This window comes from Salmo trutta, chromosome 18, assembly GCF_901001165.1.
Source record: "Salmo trutta chromosome 18, fSalTru1.1, whole genome shotgun sequence".
Classification (NCBI taxonomy): Eukaryota; Metazoa; Chordata; class Actinopteri; order Salmoniformes; family Salmonidae; genus Salmo; species Salmo trutta.
In genome coordinates this window covers 27616317-27633431 of record NC_042974.1, presented here as the reverse complement: position 1 = coordinate 27633431, position 17115 = coordinate 27616317, and the positions used below count along the sequence as shown (strand labels likewise).

Below are 17115 nucleotides of genomic sequence, written 5' to 3'. Positions count from 1 at the left end.
TACCAGAGATTCTAAACCTAGTACATACTGTACTGTCTTTGCCAGTACCTAACTTCTCATTTCAAATGTAATTTCACCACCTGTGCTGTTAGTGGCGGTATTCGACCTTAATGAGCTCGAATGTCAGCGTCTGTTCTGAAAAGGTATCTGCTATATAGCTATTATTATCGTCGTAATTTCAGCATAGGCTGCTAGAGATAGTACAGTGCAGTTGCAGTGAGGGGGGTAGTGACTAGTTACCAATGTGCTTTTTGGTCTTAATTTAAGGTACATTTTTGGCATAAGGTTATTAGTGTGGTTAACTTTAGGGTTATGTTTAAAATCACATTTTAAGAAGATAAATTGTATAAACTAGTGGCGACCCTTTCATATGATTTTATCGATTTTTTTCACAGTCTATGGATTTGGCGCTATCTTCATCGGATATACGTCATGTCTCCACATCCACAATATCCGCAACAAGTTCGCTTGTATCTGGTGGTGTGAGGTTATATGGCTAGCTATATAGCTATCCCGCTAACGTGAGTTGTTTGAGTTTCCATATAACGTTAACCGAACATTTACCTATCAAACCACAAACTTGCAATAGTGAATACGTGCACCTTCATATATAGCAATATCAGAGATATTTACCTAGCTAGTATGGTAATCTAGCCAGCATTTCAACGTTCGCGTCCCCTTTGAAGAGTTCTTTCTGCTTACGTTAGCTTGCGAGCTAGCTAGCTTTAATAAAACATTTCGAAATGGGACGAGGAGGTGGTCGGAAGCGTGGAAAAGGCAATGGACCTCCTCCATTTGACATGGGACCAAGGCGGCCTCATCCATTTGACATGGGCCCAGGACCAGGTTGGTGTGGGCCGTCTGGACCCTTTGGTCCTTTTCACGGTGGCCCCGGTCCACATCCTAACTTTATGGGAGATCCAATGATGCAAGGCCCCATGCCCCCTGATTATCACGGATATGGGCCAGGCTACGGGCCAATGGGTCCAGGTGGCCCCATGGATGGATACGGGCCAAGAGGCCCCATGGAGGGGTATGGGCCAATGGGTCCAAGTGGCCCCATGGATGGATGTTTTGATGGGCCACCGATGGATGGACCAGGATTCGGGTATGGTCCAGGTATGCCTGGACCATATGATCCAATGATGGGCAATGTACCAGGACCAATGCCCCCTCCAGTTATGCCCCCCCCAGGTATTCCGCCCCCTGGTATTCCTCCCCCAGGTATGCCGCCCATGGTCCCGCCTCTGGTGGACAACTCTGGCTTTCCTCCACCCTGGCAAAGCGAGGTAATGTTAGCTTGACAACTTGTAGTGCTTTCTGCATATGGCAAATTCTCAATGTTAAACTTGTTAAAAATAAAACAAAATTGGTGTTATAGTAACATGACATGGTTTGAATGTGCAATCAAGAAGAATTAGTTTGTTCTTCATTAATAAAATATTTAAATAAAAAATCATCCCTAAAATCAGGTCTGCCTCCTTCCTGTAGGTAAACCCTTATGCTGTTCCTCCGCCGTCGTGGGTAAGTGCCACTGTGTCTGTTCTGTCTTGTCATCTCTATGATACAATTTCAATAACATTTTGCTACTTACTCTCAACTTTTCACTGGCTCCTTTTCTCTTCCCTGTCGGGAAACAGCCCGTTCCGACAACAGCCCCCCTTCCGACTGAGACGACTGTAGTGCCTGATGTATGGGGACTCTGCCGGGGCTCCGAGGTCCATCAGCCTGATCCACCACAGACTGATGAACAGAAGACCAAAGTGTCCAAGAAGGACAAAAAATCATCAGGGAAGAAGAGCTACAATGACAAGTAATGGTCATTATGTCAACAAATTAGATGTCATCACTGTGCGATTAGTGTTTGATTGCATACAGTAGTTGGGTCTTCCATACGTTACGTTAGTTGTTCAGGAAGTTATGTTTATTCGCATATATTTTTTCTCCCCTCTCAACACTTACAACGCATAGGCCTCCTCCACCTGGAAGATCCAAGGGGGTCATCTCATTCATTGGGGTAAGTCCAAATGCTGAGAATCCTGCTTGAATGGAAGGTTCTTAATCTCCACTAGTCAACATTGCATTCTCAAATTGTGCTCTCCTGTCCACAGCCAACTTACGGCTACATCGAAAGAGACGATCTCAAAAAATATTCCTTCACTTTTGATGCTTTTCTGGGAGTCCCCAAGAACATGATACCTGGGGTCAGGGTGCATTTTACAGCCTATAAGGAGAAGGTGGGTCACTTTAGAAACATTTTGCTGGATATAGTTAAAAGGAAAACATTAGGAGTGTGAGCCATTGGTTTTCATTGTATTTGTTTTTTTATACTTCCCTGTATTGTAAACCCAGGCAGGGGAGTGTGCCACAGATGTATCTGTACCTCCAGGGGGGACTGAGGAGATTGACTCCACCATTATTGAAGGTTTTGTCTGCAATGCTATCCCAGAGCAGCAGGTGAGGGAACTCTGTAGCACAAATATTTTTTTAAATTAATTCTTGACTTTATGAACATTTTCATCACTGCCACAACTAGATGTTTTGATTATTGTAAGTATATTTGATTCTATGCTTGGCTTGTTATGACTAATACTTGGCATCTCGTTAAAAATATCATAGCTGGTATTAACTGAATGTATGTGCCCCCACAGCCTGGTGCAAAGCAGAAACCTGGCCAAATTGAAGCCAACATCGATGGCAAGACAAGAGCGCTGCTTTACTCAGAGAAGGACAGCACCATCACCCTGTTGCAAGGGGACCATGTGACATTCAACTTGTTAACCGACATAGTTTCACAAAACATTAGAGCCACTAGTATTCGGCCAAAGACACCACAGACTTTTAAGATCACTGGAGAGAAGAGGGAGGTGGTAAGTCTGAGTGGCACGCCTAAATTCTTACACTTTAATTTTGGTAAAAAATGTGGGCGTAAACTCTGTTCCTGGAGAGCTGCACGCCTTTTATCCAGCCCAGTATGACTACACCCGGGTCAAATAATAATCTATTCAGGATCTTCAATTGAGACCACAATTATTTACGTCAAGTGTGTTAGAGCTGGGCTGGATGAAACTACTGCAAACAAAGTGGCCTAGTAGCACCAGAGTTGGCCATCCCTACTGTAGCTAGCTGTTGATATCTTTTTTGTTCTCTCAACCAGGGTGTGATAATGAGCGTAAAGGGTGGCTCTGGCACCATAATGGCAGCGAACCAGAACAATCTGCCCTTTGAGACCACAGAGAACATGAGTCTAACTGAGTTCGCTGTTATGGATGAGGTGGACTTTACAGTCATCACAGTGAGTATACTGTGTCTTTCCCATCCACATAATTGATTGGCAAATTGAGTTTGTTGACACTGAATTAGGATCAGTTTGTACCTGGGAGTGATGTTAGGACCCTCTAAATGTGCAGATTTTGATCCTAAGTATTGCAATGTTTAAATTATTTGTTGATTGACTGATACATGTTACATTAACATAATGTCATTGTTTTCATTAGATCAAAGGGAAGGAGAAGGCCATCAGAGTAAGGAAGCTGAAGTGCTTGGTGACACTGGAAGATACCATGGAGAAGAAGGTTGAAGACACTGCAGGAAAAGACAAGGTGGGGCACAGTTCAGTGCAAAATCTGATAGGTGGTGGAAAATCTGTCGTTCAGAATTGATGACTTTCATCGGAGACATACCCAATCATGTTCTTATTACTGTCTCTCCAGTGGAAGCCAGTGGCCCCAGTGGAGGAGGTGCTGCCCCAGAGGACTGTGGTGTTTGAGGACGTTAGCACTGCGCAGCATGCAGGAACGGTCGTTAAGGCTGTCCTCAAGGTCTCCGACAAGAAGCAGGTATGGTGTATTACTAAAAGATTGAAAGTATAAATCAGACAGTATTATTATGTGTTCTTGTTGGAAAACGTTTGGGTTGTCAAATCATGGATTTTAGAATATGTTATCTCCTTTTCCTTCCAGGAGCAGGGCCTTTTGGAGGCGTCGGTGGGTGGCACACAGAAACAGTTATCATTTGAAGCCACTGACATTCTGACTGACGCCACCATGTTCGACGGAGACAAGGTTCACTTTAACATCTCCACCAACCGTGAGACCAAGGAGGAGCGTGCCGTCAACGTGGAGATTCTCTCCGAGACGTTTGAGGAGTCAACAGAGCAACGCAGAACTGTAAGATCATGTTTAGCATGTGGTACATGATGCCTTTAAGTCTGAGGCTGGCTAGGTTTTTCCACACTAAAGAAGGATGGGATGTTTTATGTAATGCCTTAATGGATTTGCACAGTATGTCTAAGTGAAGTGTTTTCCCTTCTAGGGTGTGGTGGTGCAAGCTGGGGAGCTGTCTGGGACCATTAAGTGCCATCAGAGCCCCCAGCTGCTCTTCTTCCGTCTGACTGAGGTCATGGAGGAGACGAAACTGGACATCTCAGAGAAGGTGGAGTTTAGTGTCATTCCGGTAAGTTTCCCTGGAGCTGTGATCTGATTGGCATAAGGAAGTTAATATCTGTTGGTATACTGTACATGCAAGTAGCTATTTAGAGAAATGTTGTTCTTTTGACCAGTTGTTTCCAACTTGAGGAACATGCAGTTACATTTCCATATAACCCACACTGCTGCTGTCATATGGATCGACTTAAATACTGTCCTCCACTGAGTCTGGTTCACAGGATGATTCTTTTCAAAAGAATGACAAAAGTTAAAGGCCCAGTGCAGTCAAAATTATTTTATCCTGTGTTTTGTATCATACTTGTACAACAGCTGATGAAGCTAACACTGTAAAAGTATGAAAAAATGTGATCCGTTTTATTTCCCGATACTTGCTGGTTGAAAATACAATCACCACAGGACCTTCTAATCAGCAGGTTTTGCAACTTTGGCAATATAAGTTAATAGACCATTAACAAAGCAAGTTCAAAACCTCTCTGCAAATAACAGTTCGTTTTCAGGTTACATATCCCCTCCCCTTAAGCCCCTCCACTGTGGTGGATTGTGATCCCCGCGCCACAATCCTAACTGGTTAATGCAGTGCTTTGGTGCCCTTCCCCACTCCCCTCAGACCAGACAGTCTTTGCAAAAACCTTGCTTGAGAATGAGTTTTAGCTAAAATGCAATTTTTGTTGTTTTTTGTCAATTTTAACGGAAAACTGTTTCAATGAGTTACTTAGCTAATTGTTACCCAGAATTGATTTTGAGATAAAAACAACTGCACTGGGCATTTTACGCTTTCCATTTTCTCTTAGCTTGAAACAGCTGAAGGAGGTAACCAAGCGATCAGGATCAAACGCTTTATCGACAGTGTCTTCACCCGTGTGCCCAAGCTTGTGGGCGTGGCAGCAAAAGAAAAGGTTGGTTTATGATGGAACAAAAGCCTGTGACTTTGGTCAATGATGTTTAGTGCTGGGGATGTCATATTAACTTAGGGGATAGACATGTTGCTGTCTCTGTTGTATTGAATTGCCTATTGTCTTACAGAAGAAGATGACCATCAAACTGATGAGAGACCCAAAACTGCTCATCAAGGGTGCAGGTGTCAAAGTAGAGCACGATGATGATCTTACGTGAGTTTGATTGTGCTTAGTAGTAGTATTGGTTCCAACATGAAGTCAAGGTAAAGTATCATTGCGTGACGATTTTGGATGTCATTTGTTAGCTCAAGCCACAAGTACCCTGAAATCTAAACATTTAACAGATGTGCTCGAAGTCATTTCCCTCATTATTTTGTGCCCCAGCAATGACAACCCTGCCTTGGAGGAGTTGGACAAGATGAAAGCAGTCGTAAAAACTCTGCGGTCAAAAACGGCTGGCTCTGGATCTGGTGGCAAGGACTCGGACAGCAGCCGGCGGAGATACGGGCGCAGAAGCCGGAGCCCCAGCCTAGACCAGTTTGGCCGGGTGAAGAAAAGGCGGAGCACGAGCAGGGAGCGCAGAGAGCGGGGTGGTAGCAACAGGTACAGGAGCAGTCGCAGCAGGAGTCAGAGCAGGGAGAGGAGCAGCCGTGGGAGCAGGAGACGAAGCCACAGTCTGGAGAGAAAAGATTCCAAGCACAGGAGCAGCAGCAAAGAGAGGACATCCTCGAAAAGGAGCCACAGCAAGGAGCGAGATGGAAGCAGTCAGAGGAGCTCCAAGAACGGTTCAAGCTCGGGAAGTAAACCTCCAGATAGAATGAACGATGAGCTAGAAAGAAAGAAGAGGGAACTAGATGAGCTCAATGAGTTAATATACCGCAAGAGAGCCATGGTTGCCATGGAGCAACATGGTGGAGTTCCCAATTTCCTGCCAGAAGGGAAGCCTATGGAGAAGACCTGTTTTGACTACAATCATGGAATGCCAGAGCTTCCTCCACAACCTAAACCACCCACTGACATCAAACCCAAGTCCATTCTGAAGAAGCGCCCAGACCATGTCACAGGGCCACTTTTCCCAATTCAGGTCAGTTATTCTTAGTAAACTTCTCTTCAGTTAGAGAATCATTTGTTCTCAGGAATTTTATATAGTTTTATATAGTGCTTTATATAGTTTTCATATATCGATTTAAGAAACATATTACGTGATCAGCATGACATGAGACATTTTTGATTAGTATGACGTGGTGGGAAATGATTTTGTTTCTTTGCAGACTGAACCCCCTAAAGCTCAACCTCTTGATCAAAGGCTTGTGGAACAATACGGTTATGACGTTGAGACGCCCTATAAACCACACTCTGCCCAACCACCCTTCACCCAAACATCCAGTCAGAAGTCCTATTATGAAGGTTCACCTGCTGGACATCCTGCTCCTGACCTATCTGCAAAGTATGATCCATATGAGCAGACTTCTAGAGAGCACCCATCACAACCTTCTCCAGTTCGCCAAACACCTCTTGACCCTCATTCTTCAAATCGACCTCCTCCCAGCCGAGAGTCACAGGAAAAGAACCCTAACTTGAACACCCAGCTCGCCCGTTTCCTCAACATCCTCAACAAAGGTGTGGATGCCGGTCTGCTGTCCACTGTGGTCAAGGAGTCTCGAGAGGAGATTGCTGGTATTCAGGAGGATAGTCCCATACCTCAAAAGTGTTATCGTAGGTCGCGTGAACGTGGGGATGAAGATCAGTACAAGGATGCCTACAGGGGAAGAGAGGAGGAGCCAGAGCGCCCACACAGGGGCTTCGACAGGGAGCGAGTGAAGACCTCCGACATTAAAGTTGACCCCAGAGACGAAGACCGGCTGCTGCCTCACGAGAGAGCAATCCAGGACGGTGGTGGCTTTTCCGGAATTCTAGGAATGACGTCCCACACCCAGTTCCTGAGAGAACCTGAACGTGTGGAAGAAGAGGATGACTTCCTCTATGGGGGTAAAGCCCCAGCAGCAGCGGCTGAAGAGGAGCGCTATGAGAAACCTGGACGCTCAGACAGATCCAGGGATGACGGGAGGTCCAGTCCAGCCAGAGCCCCGGTGGAGGAGACCAAGAAGCAGGAGAGTCAGGACAAGACACAGCACTTTGACAAGATCAAGAGCCTGCTCCAGGCCATCGGCCTGAACCTGGACACCTCCGAGGTCACCAAGCTGGCAGACAGGACCCAGGAGCGCCTCTACGGGACAAAGTCATCCAAACACTCATCAGATTCCTCTGAGAGAGAGACGAAGCACTCGTCTAGGCGGGGAGATCGGCATCGGCGACGCAACACCGACTCATCTGATTCCGAACGCCTCCGGTCGGCCTCGCCCTCCAGGTCTTCCCAGCGGGAGGTGTACCTCAACCCCCAAGACATCCCGGAATATGGAGGGTTCCTTGACCCGGAAGAGGAGGCTGCCTTGGAGAAGGCAAGGCAGATGCAAAGCCTCACCAAGAAAGTGAGTGTCTCGCCTCCCACCACCTCCCCCACCACCTCCCATCCTGGCACGTCCTATTCCACCACACAGTGGAACTTCCCTGAGAAGACACAGCCCATTGCTCCTAAGGGTTGGCCTAGCAAGGGGTCTAGTACCAACTATCTCTCATCACTGCCGCCCGGTCCCTTAAGTCCCCCCCCTAATATTTCCCCTGTCCCATCCTTGACAAACACACCTCATGTTCCAGCTGGTCAACAAGCAGCTGGGGTGTATACTTATACTTCGCCTGTGGGACAATCCCCTGGCCTACCCACGGCCTTGCCCACCGCTTATTATGGGCACCCTGGTGCCCCCATGATACCGTTTGCAAAGACTCAGCTCACACAACAAGTGAATATATTGAATCAGGTGACTGTATCGAATCCCACAATGGATGTCTTGAGTCAAATCCTCCAAGTCACCAGCCAGTCTAGATGCCTCAAGGTGATTGAAACAGTCAAAAGTGTGTCCGGTGCACAGCAGGATTCGCCAAGACATAGTATCGCCATACCTCTCCAGATCAACACACAAAGCCCTGATGCTGCAGCTGGACAGCCCTCGCCTCCCCCTCTATCACCAGAGACTCCAGGTCCACCAGTGACGGAAGACGATATCAAGGCCAAACAGAAGAAAAGGGTATGTTATGTTTTTGTTCATTCCATGTGTAGGAATTAGAAAAAGTTGTCTGATCATGTTAAGTTTGTGTATATTCTACAAGCCAGCAACCCACCTTCAGTCCTTGGTGTTGTTGACATTTGAATTGCATTATAGGCCATTTTAAAGCTTTTTGGGTAGTTTGAAATGTTTAATTCCTGATAGTGCACTTTGGAAAAGTTCAGTGTATGTACACACTTTTTGTATTCCCAATTATGTAATATTAAATTGCTTCTGTTAACTTAATGTTCTGGATTTAGTGCACACTGGCAAGTCAGTCCAAAGCTGCTGCATTTAGGAGTTGACTGTATTTACAGTGTGTGTGTGTGTGTGTGTGTGTCGCTTTGTAGCTGGAGCAGTTTAACCTGCGGATGAGACAGAAGAATCAGCAAAGAATGAACGACAGTAGGAAGAAGAATGCAACAGGTAACCCTTAGTGAGGTTGACGTGTAGAGAGGTGTCCAGCCACACATCGTAGCCAAGGTTAAGATTAGGTGATACCAGAACTAGTCAGGAGCTATAGACAACTTAATTGATGCTGGGCGCTTAACACACGTTCAAAGTACAGGATGAGATGATACCATACTGTAGGTGTCAAGAACCAGCCATGGAGGGAACACGGATAGGTTTGAGGCTTCACTTAGACAGGTTTAATGTAGGTTTTACTTGCTCTTATTCCAGCCATAGTTAATCAGGTTTCAGTGATATCTTAGATAGCTTTAGCTATTATATTTCCTAGATGTACATTTTCTGTTTTTATCCTTGTGTTAGGGCTAGGTTTTTAAGTGTTCCTACTTATTTGCTTTGAAAGGCCTGGCCCTGTAACGATTTACCAGCTTGGCACTTGTCTTGATTTGTGTAATGCAAGTATGTCCTAGTAGGAAAATGAGTTTCCATACTTGGTTTATGCTCATAAAGAAGTATTAAAAATATGTTTATTTATTGTGCATACAATACCATTTTTTAAGCATGTGGTCTTCAAGACTCAAGTGCTTTTGCTCAGATAAACTAATACTAACAGAAACAATAGATAGGCATAGACTCCCATGTTCCTTTACTCTGGACAGGAGTTGCTCTAAAGACAGATATTAATGTTAGCTAGCTTTAACATGTAATGTTTTCTCCAACAGATAAAGGTAAGTATTTTAGCAGAGTTTACATCAACAGGTCTTAAGCTGTTGAGTTGCATTATTGTTTATGTGTAGTTCAGAAACAGGGATCAGGTAAGCTGTAGGAAGTCCGCAAAAGTGTTAGGACTTTTTTGGCAATATTAGAATTGCTATACATTTCTTGATTAGGGGAGTGGGTGTTCCAATCTCTACTGCTAGGGAGAAACTTTTACTTCAATGGGGGGACTTGTTAGTGTTGTTTTTACTCCAAAACAGGGATAAATATTGGGACTGCTGTCAATCTGACAACTAGCTAGGGCCTGAATAATGAGTAAATGAGGGTGTGATGTGGTAGTGCTACGTTAAGAAGAGTAAGCTAGGTCAGACTGCAGATGGTGTCATTTGCTATTTAGCTTTAGTGTATAAGCTATCTTTAGTGTCAAATATTTCTCATACCTCAGTTCATGAGGATGTTTTTTATAGTACTAGACTAGGTTAACCAACTGCAGGAGGACATAGTCTTGAGTGTCAGCTCCATCAGTTCTGAGCCAAAGGTGGAAGATAAACAGCCAACCAGCAGCCTGCAGAGTCCCAAGAGCTGGAGCGTCAGTAACGTCAACCTCGCAGAGCCCCTGTGATGCTAACCCACACATGTACCCTGTGTTATTGTTGCGTTTTTACAGGAAAAGTTCCCAAAGTTACCTTTGCAAACACAGAGCCTAGGAACGTGTGGATCTGTGGCCACTCGCTTATATATTGGGCAGAGATGAGGGCCAAGTCGCCCGAGATTGGCATGCAGCTGGGCATGGACCCCAGCAGTGTGCGGGTGTGGTGGAAGGGCACACAGGGCATGACGTGGGCCCAGCTGCTGCCCCAGCTTGACCAGCTGAAGATCAAGTGGCCCAGCCCAGACGTGGTCATCCTGCACCTGGGTGGGAATGACCTGGGCACCCACAACCCTGAGGCCCTTCTGGCATCTGTGAAGAAGGACCTGACCTCCATGAGGAGCATTTTCCCACAATGCCTGTTGGTCTGGTCTGACATCTTGCCCCGGATTTCCTGGAGGCACACAGAGGACAGTGACGCAGTGGACAATGTTAGGGCGGCCATCAACAGAAGAGTTCACACCATCATCGCTGAGCTAGGTGGCACTGCTCTGACCCATGACAACATCATGTGTGGCTCAGATGCAGGCCTGTACAGGCCAGATGGTGTTCATCTGTCTGGTAAAGGTATTGATACTTTCAACTTGAACTTGCAGGACTTTTTGGAGAAGTGGGAGACCGAGGCAAGCAATGGTCCTGAGATGAGTTAAGAAATGCCCAATGAATTCGTTTTTTATTGGGGACGGTTTTATTTTCATTTCTCTGTTACCTTACTGTGCTGGAGCGCTGGATACCAACCTACGGGTTGATTTTAGATGTAATGTTACTTCATTGCAAATAATACATTCTGTTATGGTAGTATCCACTTTGATTAACTGCTGTATGTAATCTTTTCGTTTAAGTTTTAGCATACTGATGATTAGCATGTTGTTTATCCATAAAATGCTAGGCTTTTACTTATTGTATGAATTTTGTTGGACAGAAACAAATAAACTAGATAATTGGAAAATATCATGTGCTTGGCATTTCATTCTGCTCTGAAGCCTCTGAGATATGAAACTTGTGATAGAAGAGGCATTCAAACTAGGTTGTCTGTAAATTATGGCAGTAAAAGTGAAGGTCTTTTAGTTAAGTGGAAATTCTAACATTGTCTCTTTCTTGTCAAAACATATACTCACTCAATTTTTAAGTTAACTGCAGAAGAAGAAGAAGGAAGATGACTTTATTGTCCAAAGTACACAAATATCCAACGGAAATTCTACAGGTATACAAGAGGTAACTTTTGTTTGTACACTGTTGCTAGAGCTTTTCTAGTGTAGTAGTTAGCTAGCGGATTGGCCACTCCAGGGTTCTCTTATGTATTACTTTACCTTTTATTTCTGTAACTTAATGTTCTCTTGTTTTTTTTTCACTATCCAAGCTGTAAGTTTGCTTGTTGCTGACCAGCTCCAAGCTTTTTCCCTCCTACCTACCTAGGAGTCTCTTTACCCATTTTCTAGGATGATCTCAGGACTAGGCTTTGAACATCCAACATAGCAAAGGTAACACAAGTTCAGCTGAATTAGATTTTAAAAAGAGAACATTTTTATTTTTGTCACTTTTTGGAAATTATACAGCATTCAATAACAAAGATCTGTGCAATCCAGTGTTGCTGTACAGTATTCCAGATGTAATTTTGGAATTTCTGTCACCATACTTTTCTGTGATGTTTCTGTATTATTTTGATCAAAATATAAAATGATGTACATAGGTGACCGTGAGGTGTGCATGTTGAGACATCTGACGTTGTTGAGGTAAACATGTAGTGCACAGAGCATCAAGATCGATGAAAATTCACCCTAAAGATTATTTTCAGAACAAAAAAAAATTGCATCTGGGTAAGTTTGTTGTTGTTGTGTATGTTTAGTCGCTGAAAGAATGTTTCTTAAATAAATGTACACCTCTGTCATAAGGCTTGTTACTAAACGTACTGCTATTCTCATCGTTTCAATCGTGAAAGATCATCTTTCTATGGTGTGACAATAAACACCAGACTATTATGAAGATATGACTTGTGTCTTTAATTATACATTAGATTGACAGGCTACTCGAACCTATTCCATGTTGGTACTACTTTGACACAAACACAGTACGTTTTCAGTGTAGCCTGGCTAATACATGAATGGAAAGTCTTCACCCCTTAAAAAAAAGCAGTTTGCTGCCTTAAAATTCAAAAGGGATGCAATTTGATTATTTTACCCCTACAGAACTACGCAACCAACAAATTAAGAAATATAAAATACTAATATAATTGGATAAGTCTCCACCCCCCTGAGTTAATACTTGGTGGACTTTTACAGTCATTACAGCGGTGACTTATTTGGAATAAAATTCTACCAACATGCACAACTCTTAGGGCAACACAGTATAGCCATTGTTTTTGTCAAAATTACACAAACACATACATTTGGTTGGGAATCATTGGACAGTGATATTCAAAAAAGCCCTTTTGTGGGGGGGAAACTAATTCTGATTGGCTGGATCTGGCTACTAAGTCAGACCAGGCCCATCCATGGCTGCGCCCCTGCCCAGTCATGTGAAATCCATAGATTAGGGCCTAATGAATTCATTTCAATTGACTGATTTCCTTATGTGAGTTGAAGTTTATTTTTACAGGGACAGTGCACATTAATCAACGTTTCAGTAAAAGTGCCAGAAGATAGTTTTTTACCAAATAGAGCTAAGTCCATATTATGGCAAGAACAGCTCAAATAAGCAAAGCGAAACTACACTCCATCATTACTTTAAGACATGAAGGTCTGTCAATCTGGAAAATTTCGATAACTTTGAAAGTTTCTACTAGTTCAGTCGCAACAACCATCAAGTGCTATGATGAAACTGGCTCTCATGAGGACCACCACAGGAAAGGAAGACCTAGAGTTACCTCTGTTGCAGAGGATAAGTTCATTAGAGAGTTACCAGCCTCAGAAATTTCAGCCCAAATCAATGCTTCACAGAGTTTAAGTAACAGACACAGAAATATTTCACTTATAATTCACTGTATCACAATTCCAGTGGGTCAGAAGTTTACATACACTAAGTTGACTGCCTTTAAACAGCTTGGAAAATTCCAGAAAATTTCTAATAGGCTAATTGACATTTGAGTCAATTGGAGATGTACCTGTGGATGTATTTTAAGGCCTACCATCAAACTTAGTGCCTCTTTGCTTGACATAATGGGAAAATCAAAAGAAATCAGCCAAGACCTCAGAAAAACATTGTAGACCTCCGCAAGTCTGGTTCATCCTTGGGAGCAATTTCCAAACGCTTGAAGGTACCATGTTCATCTGTACAAACAATAGTACGCAAGTATAAACTTCATGGGACCACGCAGCCGTCATTCCGCTCAGGAAGAAGACGCGTTCTGTCTCCTAGAGATTAACGTACTTTGGTGCAAAAAGTGCAAATCAATCCCAGAACAACAGCAAAGGACCTCGTGAAGATGCTGGAGGAAACGGGTACAAAGGTATCTATATCCACAGTAAAACGAGTCCTATATTGACATAACCTGAAAGGCCGCTCAGCAAGGAAGAAGCCACTGCTCCAAAACCGCCATAAAAAATCCAGACTACGGTTTGCAACTGCACATGGGGACAAAGATTGTTTTTTAGAGAAATGTCCTCTGGTCTGATGAAACAAAAATAGAACTTTGGCCATAATGATCATTGTTATGTTTGGAGGAAGAAGGGGGAAGCTTGCAAGCTGAAGAACACCATCCCAACCGTGAAGTACGGGGGTGGCAGCATCATGTTGTGGGGGTGCTTTGCTGCAGGAGGGACTGGTGCACTTCACAAAATAGATGGCATCATGAGGGAGGAAAAGTATGTGGATATATTGAAGCAACATCTCAAGACATCAGTCAGGAACTTAAAGCTTGGTCGTAAATGGGTCTTCCAAATGGACATTGACCACAAGCATACTTCCAAATTTGTGGCAAAATGGCTTAAGGACAACAAAGTCAAGGTATTGGAGTGGCCATCACAAAGCCCTGACCTCAATCCTATAGAAAATGTGTAGGCAGAACTGAGAAAGCGTGTGCGAGCAAGGAGGCCTACAAACCATTCTCAGTTACACCAGCTTTGTCAGGAGGAATGGGCGAAAATTCACCCAACTTATTGTGGGAAGCTTGTGGAAGGCTACCTGAAACGTTTGACCCAAGTTAAACAATTGAAAGGCAATACTGCCAAATACTAATTGAGTGTATGTAAACTTCTGACGCACTGGGAATGTGTTGAAAGTAATTAATAAAAGCTGAAATAAATCATTCTCTCTACTATTATTCTGACATTTCACATTCTTAAAATAAAGGGGTGGTCTATCTGACCTAAGACAGGGAATTTTAACTTGGATTAACTGTCAGGAATTGTGAAAAACTGTATGAACTGTATGTGTTTGGGTAAAATGAAACTAATGACAACATTTCTCCCAAATTCAAAATAAAAATATTGTCATTTAGAGCATTGATTTGCAGAAAATGACAACTGATCAAAAAACATGCAGTGTTGTCAGACCTTGAATAATGCAATGAAATTAAGTTGATGTTTTTAAACAACACAATACCAATGTTTTAACTTAGGAAGAGTTCAGAAATCAATATTTGGTGGAATAAGCCTGATTTTCAATCACAGCTTTCATGCGTCATGGCATGCTCTCCACCAGTCTTTCACATTGATGTTGGGTGACTTTATTCCACTCCTGGCGTAAAAATTCAAGCAGCTCGGCTTTGTTTTATGGCTTGTGACCATCCAACTTCCTCTTGATCACATTCCAGAGGTTTTCAGTGTGGTTCAGGTTCAGTGTGGTTCAGGTCTGGAGATTGGGCTGGCCATGACAGGACCATCTGGTGGTCCTCCATCCACACCTTGATTGACCTGACTGTGTGGCATGGAGCATTGTTCGACTGGAAAAAATTATCTTCAGAGTTGGGGAACATTGTCTGAGCAGAAGGAAGCAAGTTTTCTTCCAGGACAACCTTGTATGTGGCTTGATTCATGCGTCCCTCACAAAGACAAATCTGCTCGATTCCAGCCTTGCTGACGCACCCCCAGATCATCACCGATCCTCCACCAAATTTGTCAGTGGGTGCGAGACACTGTGGCTTGTAGGCCTCCAGGTCTTGCACCCACTGTGAAATTTGGTGGAGGATCTCCAGGTCTCGCACCCACTGTGACATTTGGTGGAGGATCGGTGATGATCTGGGGGTGCTTCAGCCCTATTCTAAAATGTATTAAAGACACTTTTATCCTCAATCTACACACAATACCCCATAATGACAAAGCGAAAATGTTTTTTTTATACATTTTTGCAAATGTAAGTCCACCTGTGGTAAATTCAATTGATTGGACATGATTTGGAAAGGCACACACCTGTCTATATAAGGTCCCACAGTTGACAGTGCATTTCAGAGCAAAAACCAAGCCATGATGTTGGAGGAATTGTCCGTAGAGCTCCGAGACAGGATTGTGTCAAGGCATAGATCTGGGGAAGGGTACCAAAAATTTTCTGCGGCATTGAAGGTCCCCAAGAACACAGTGGCCTCCATCATTCATGAATGGAAGAAGTTTGGAACCACAAAGACTAACTAGAGCTGGCTGCCCGGCCAAACTGAGCAAATGGTGGAGAAGGGCCTTGGTCAGGGAGGTGACCAAGAACCCAATGGTCACTCTGACAGAGCTCCAGTTCCTCTGTGGAGATGGGAGAACCTTCCAGAAGGACAATCATCTCAGCAGCACTCCACCAATCGGGGCTTTATGGTAGGGTGGCCAGACGGAAGCCACTCATCAGTAAAAGGCACATGACATCGTCACATTTGGAGTAAACCTGGCACCATCCCTACGGTGAAGCATGGTGGTGGGAGCATCATGCTTTAGGGATGTTTTTCAGCAGCAGGGACTGGGAAACTAGTCAGGATCGAGGGAAAGATGAACGGAGCAAAGTACAGAGAGATCCTTGATTAAAACCTGCTCCAGAGTGCTCAGGACCTCACACTGGGACAAAGGTTCACCTTCCAATAGTACAGCGACCCTAAGCAAACTTCCAAGACAACGCAGGAGTGGCTTCGGGACAAGTCTCTGAATGTCCTTGAGTGGCCCGGACTTGAACCCTATCGAACATCTCTGGAGAGACCTGAAAATAGCTGTGCAGTGACGCTCCCCATCCAACCTGACAGAGTTTGATAGGATCTGCAGAGAGGAATGGGAGAAACTCCCCAAATACAAGTGTGCCAAGGTTGTGGCGTCATACCCAAGATGACTCAAGGCTGTAATCGCTGCCAAAGGTGCTTCAACAAAGTACTGAGTAAAGGGTCTGCATACCAATGTAAATGTAATATTTCACTTTTAATAAATTTTCAAACATTTCTAAAAACCTATTTTTACTTAGTCATTATGGGGTATTTTGTGTAGATTGATGAGGGAAAAAAACTATTGAATACATTTTAGAATAAGTCTGTAATATAACAAAATGTGGATAAAGTCAATGAGTCTGAATACTTTTGGAATGCACTGTATATCTTAATTTGGAAAATGTTCTCTAACTTTCTTTAACTTTGAGATTATGGAGTAGGTGGTGTAGAAATATCTGTAGGGGTAAAACATCTCATTAATTTTAAGGCAGAAAAATGTGAGAAAAAAAGGTTCAAGCGGGTATAGACTTTCTATAGGCACCGTACTCAAATTAATTGGCATTAAAAAAAATGTACCATTATTTTACCAGGGAAATTGACTGAGAACACATTCTCATCTACAGCAATGACCTGGGGAATAGTTACAGGGGAGAGGAGGGGGTATGAATGAGCCAATTGTAAACTGGAGATGGTTAGGTGGCCATGGTGGTATGAAGGCCAGATTGGGAATTTA

The 17115-nt window shown here is 43.7% G+C and overlaps 1 protein-coding gene across 1 annotated transcript; it reads left to right on the top strand.

The window, feature by feature from the left end:
• Window positions 1-240: 240 nt before the first annotated feature.
• On the top strand, window positions 241-12262 carry LOC115153106 (uncharacterized). Its single transcript, XM_029698169.1, has 18 exons — window positions 241-1289; window positions 1492-1524; window positions 1641-1813; window positions 1972-2017; window positions 2112-2237; window positions 2353-2457; window positions 2652-2870; window positions 3158-3295; window positions 3498-3602; window positions 3714-3839; window positions 3963-4169; window positions 4315-4455; window positions 5240-5344; window positions 5472-5557; window positions 5729-6428; window positions 6616-8487; window positions 8856-8931; window positions 10298-12262. The coding sequence occupies exons 1-18, from the start codon at window positions 744-746 to the stop codon at window positions 10927-10929; spliced, it is 5436 nt and encodes a 1811-aa protein (XP_029554029.1). The 5' UTR covers window positions 241-743; the 3' UTR covers window positions 10930-12262.
• The last annotated feature ends 4853 nt before the right edge of the window (window positions 12263-17115 follow it).

Excerpts from the sequence above, each read along its gene's own strand:
- LOC115153106 (XM_029698169.1), top strand. The coding sequence starts at position 744 with ATGGGACGAGGAGGTGGTCGGAAGCGTGGAAAAGGCAATGGACCTCCT. Across the intron at positions 1,525-1,640 it reads CTGTTCCTCCGCCGTCGTGG|CCCGTTCCGACAACAGCCCC; the intron begins GTAAGTGCCACT and ends GTCGGGAAACAG. Across the intron at positions 2,018-2,111 it reads GGGTCATCTCATTCATTGGG|CCAACTTACGGCTACATCGA; the intron begins GTAAGTCCAAAT and ends TCCTGTCCACAG.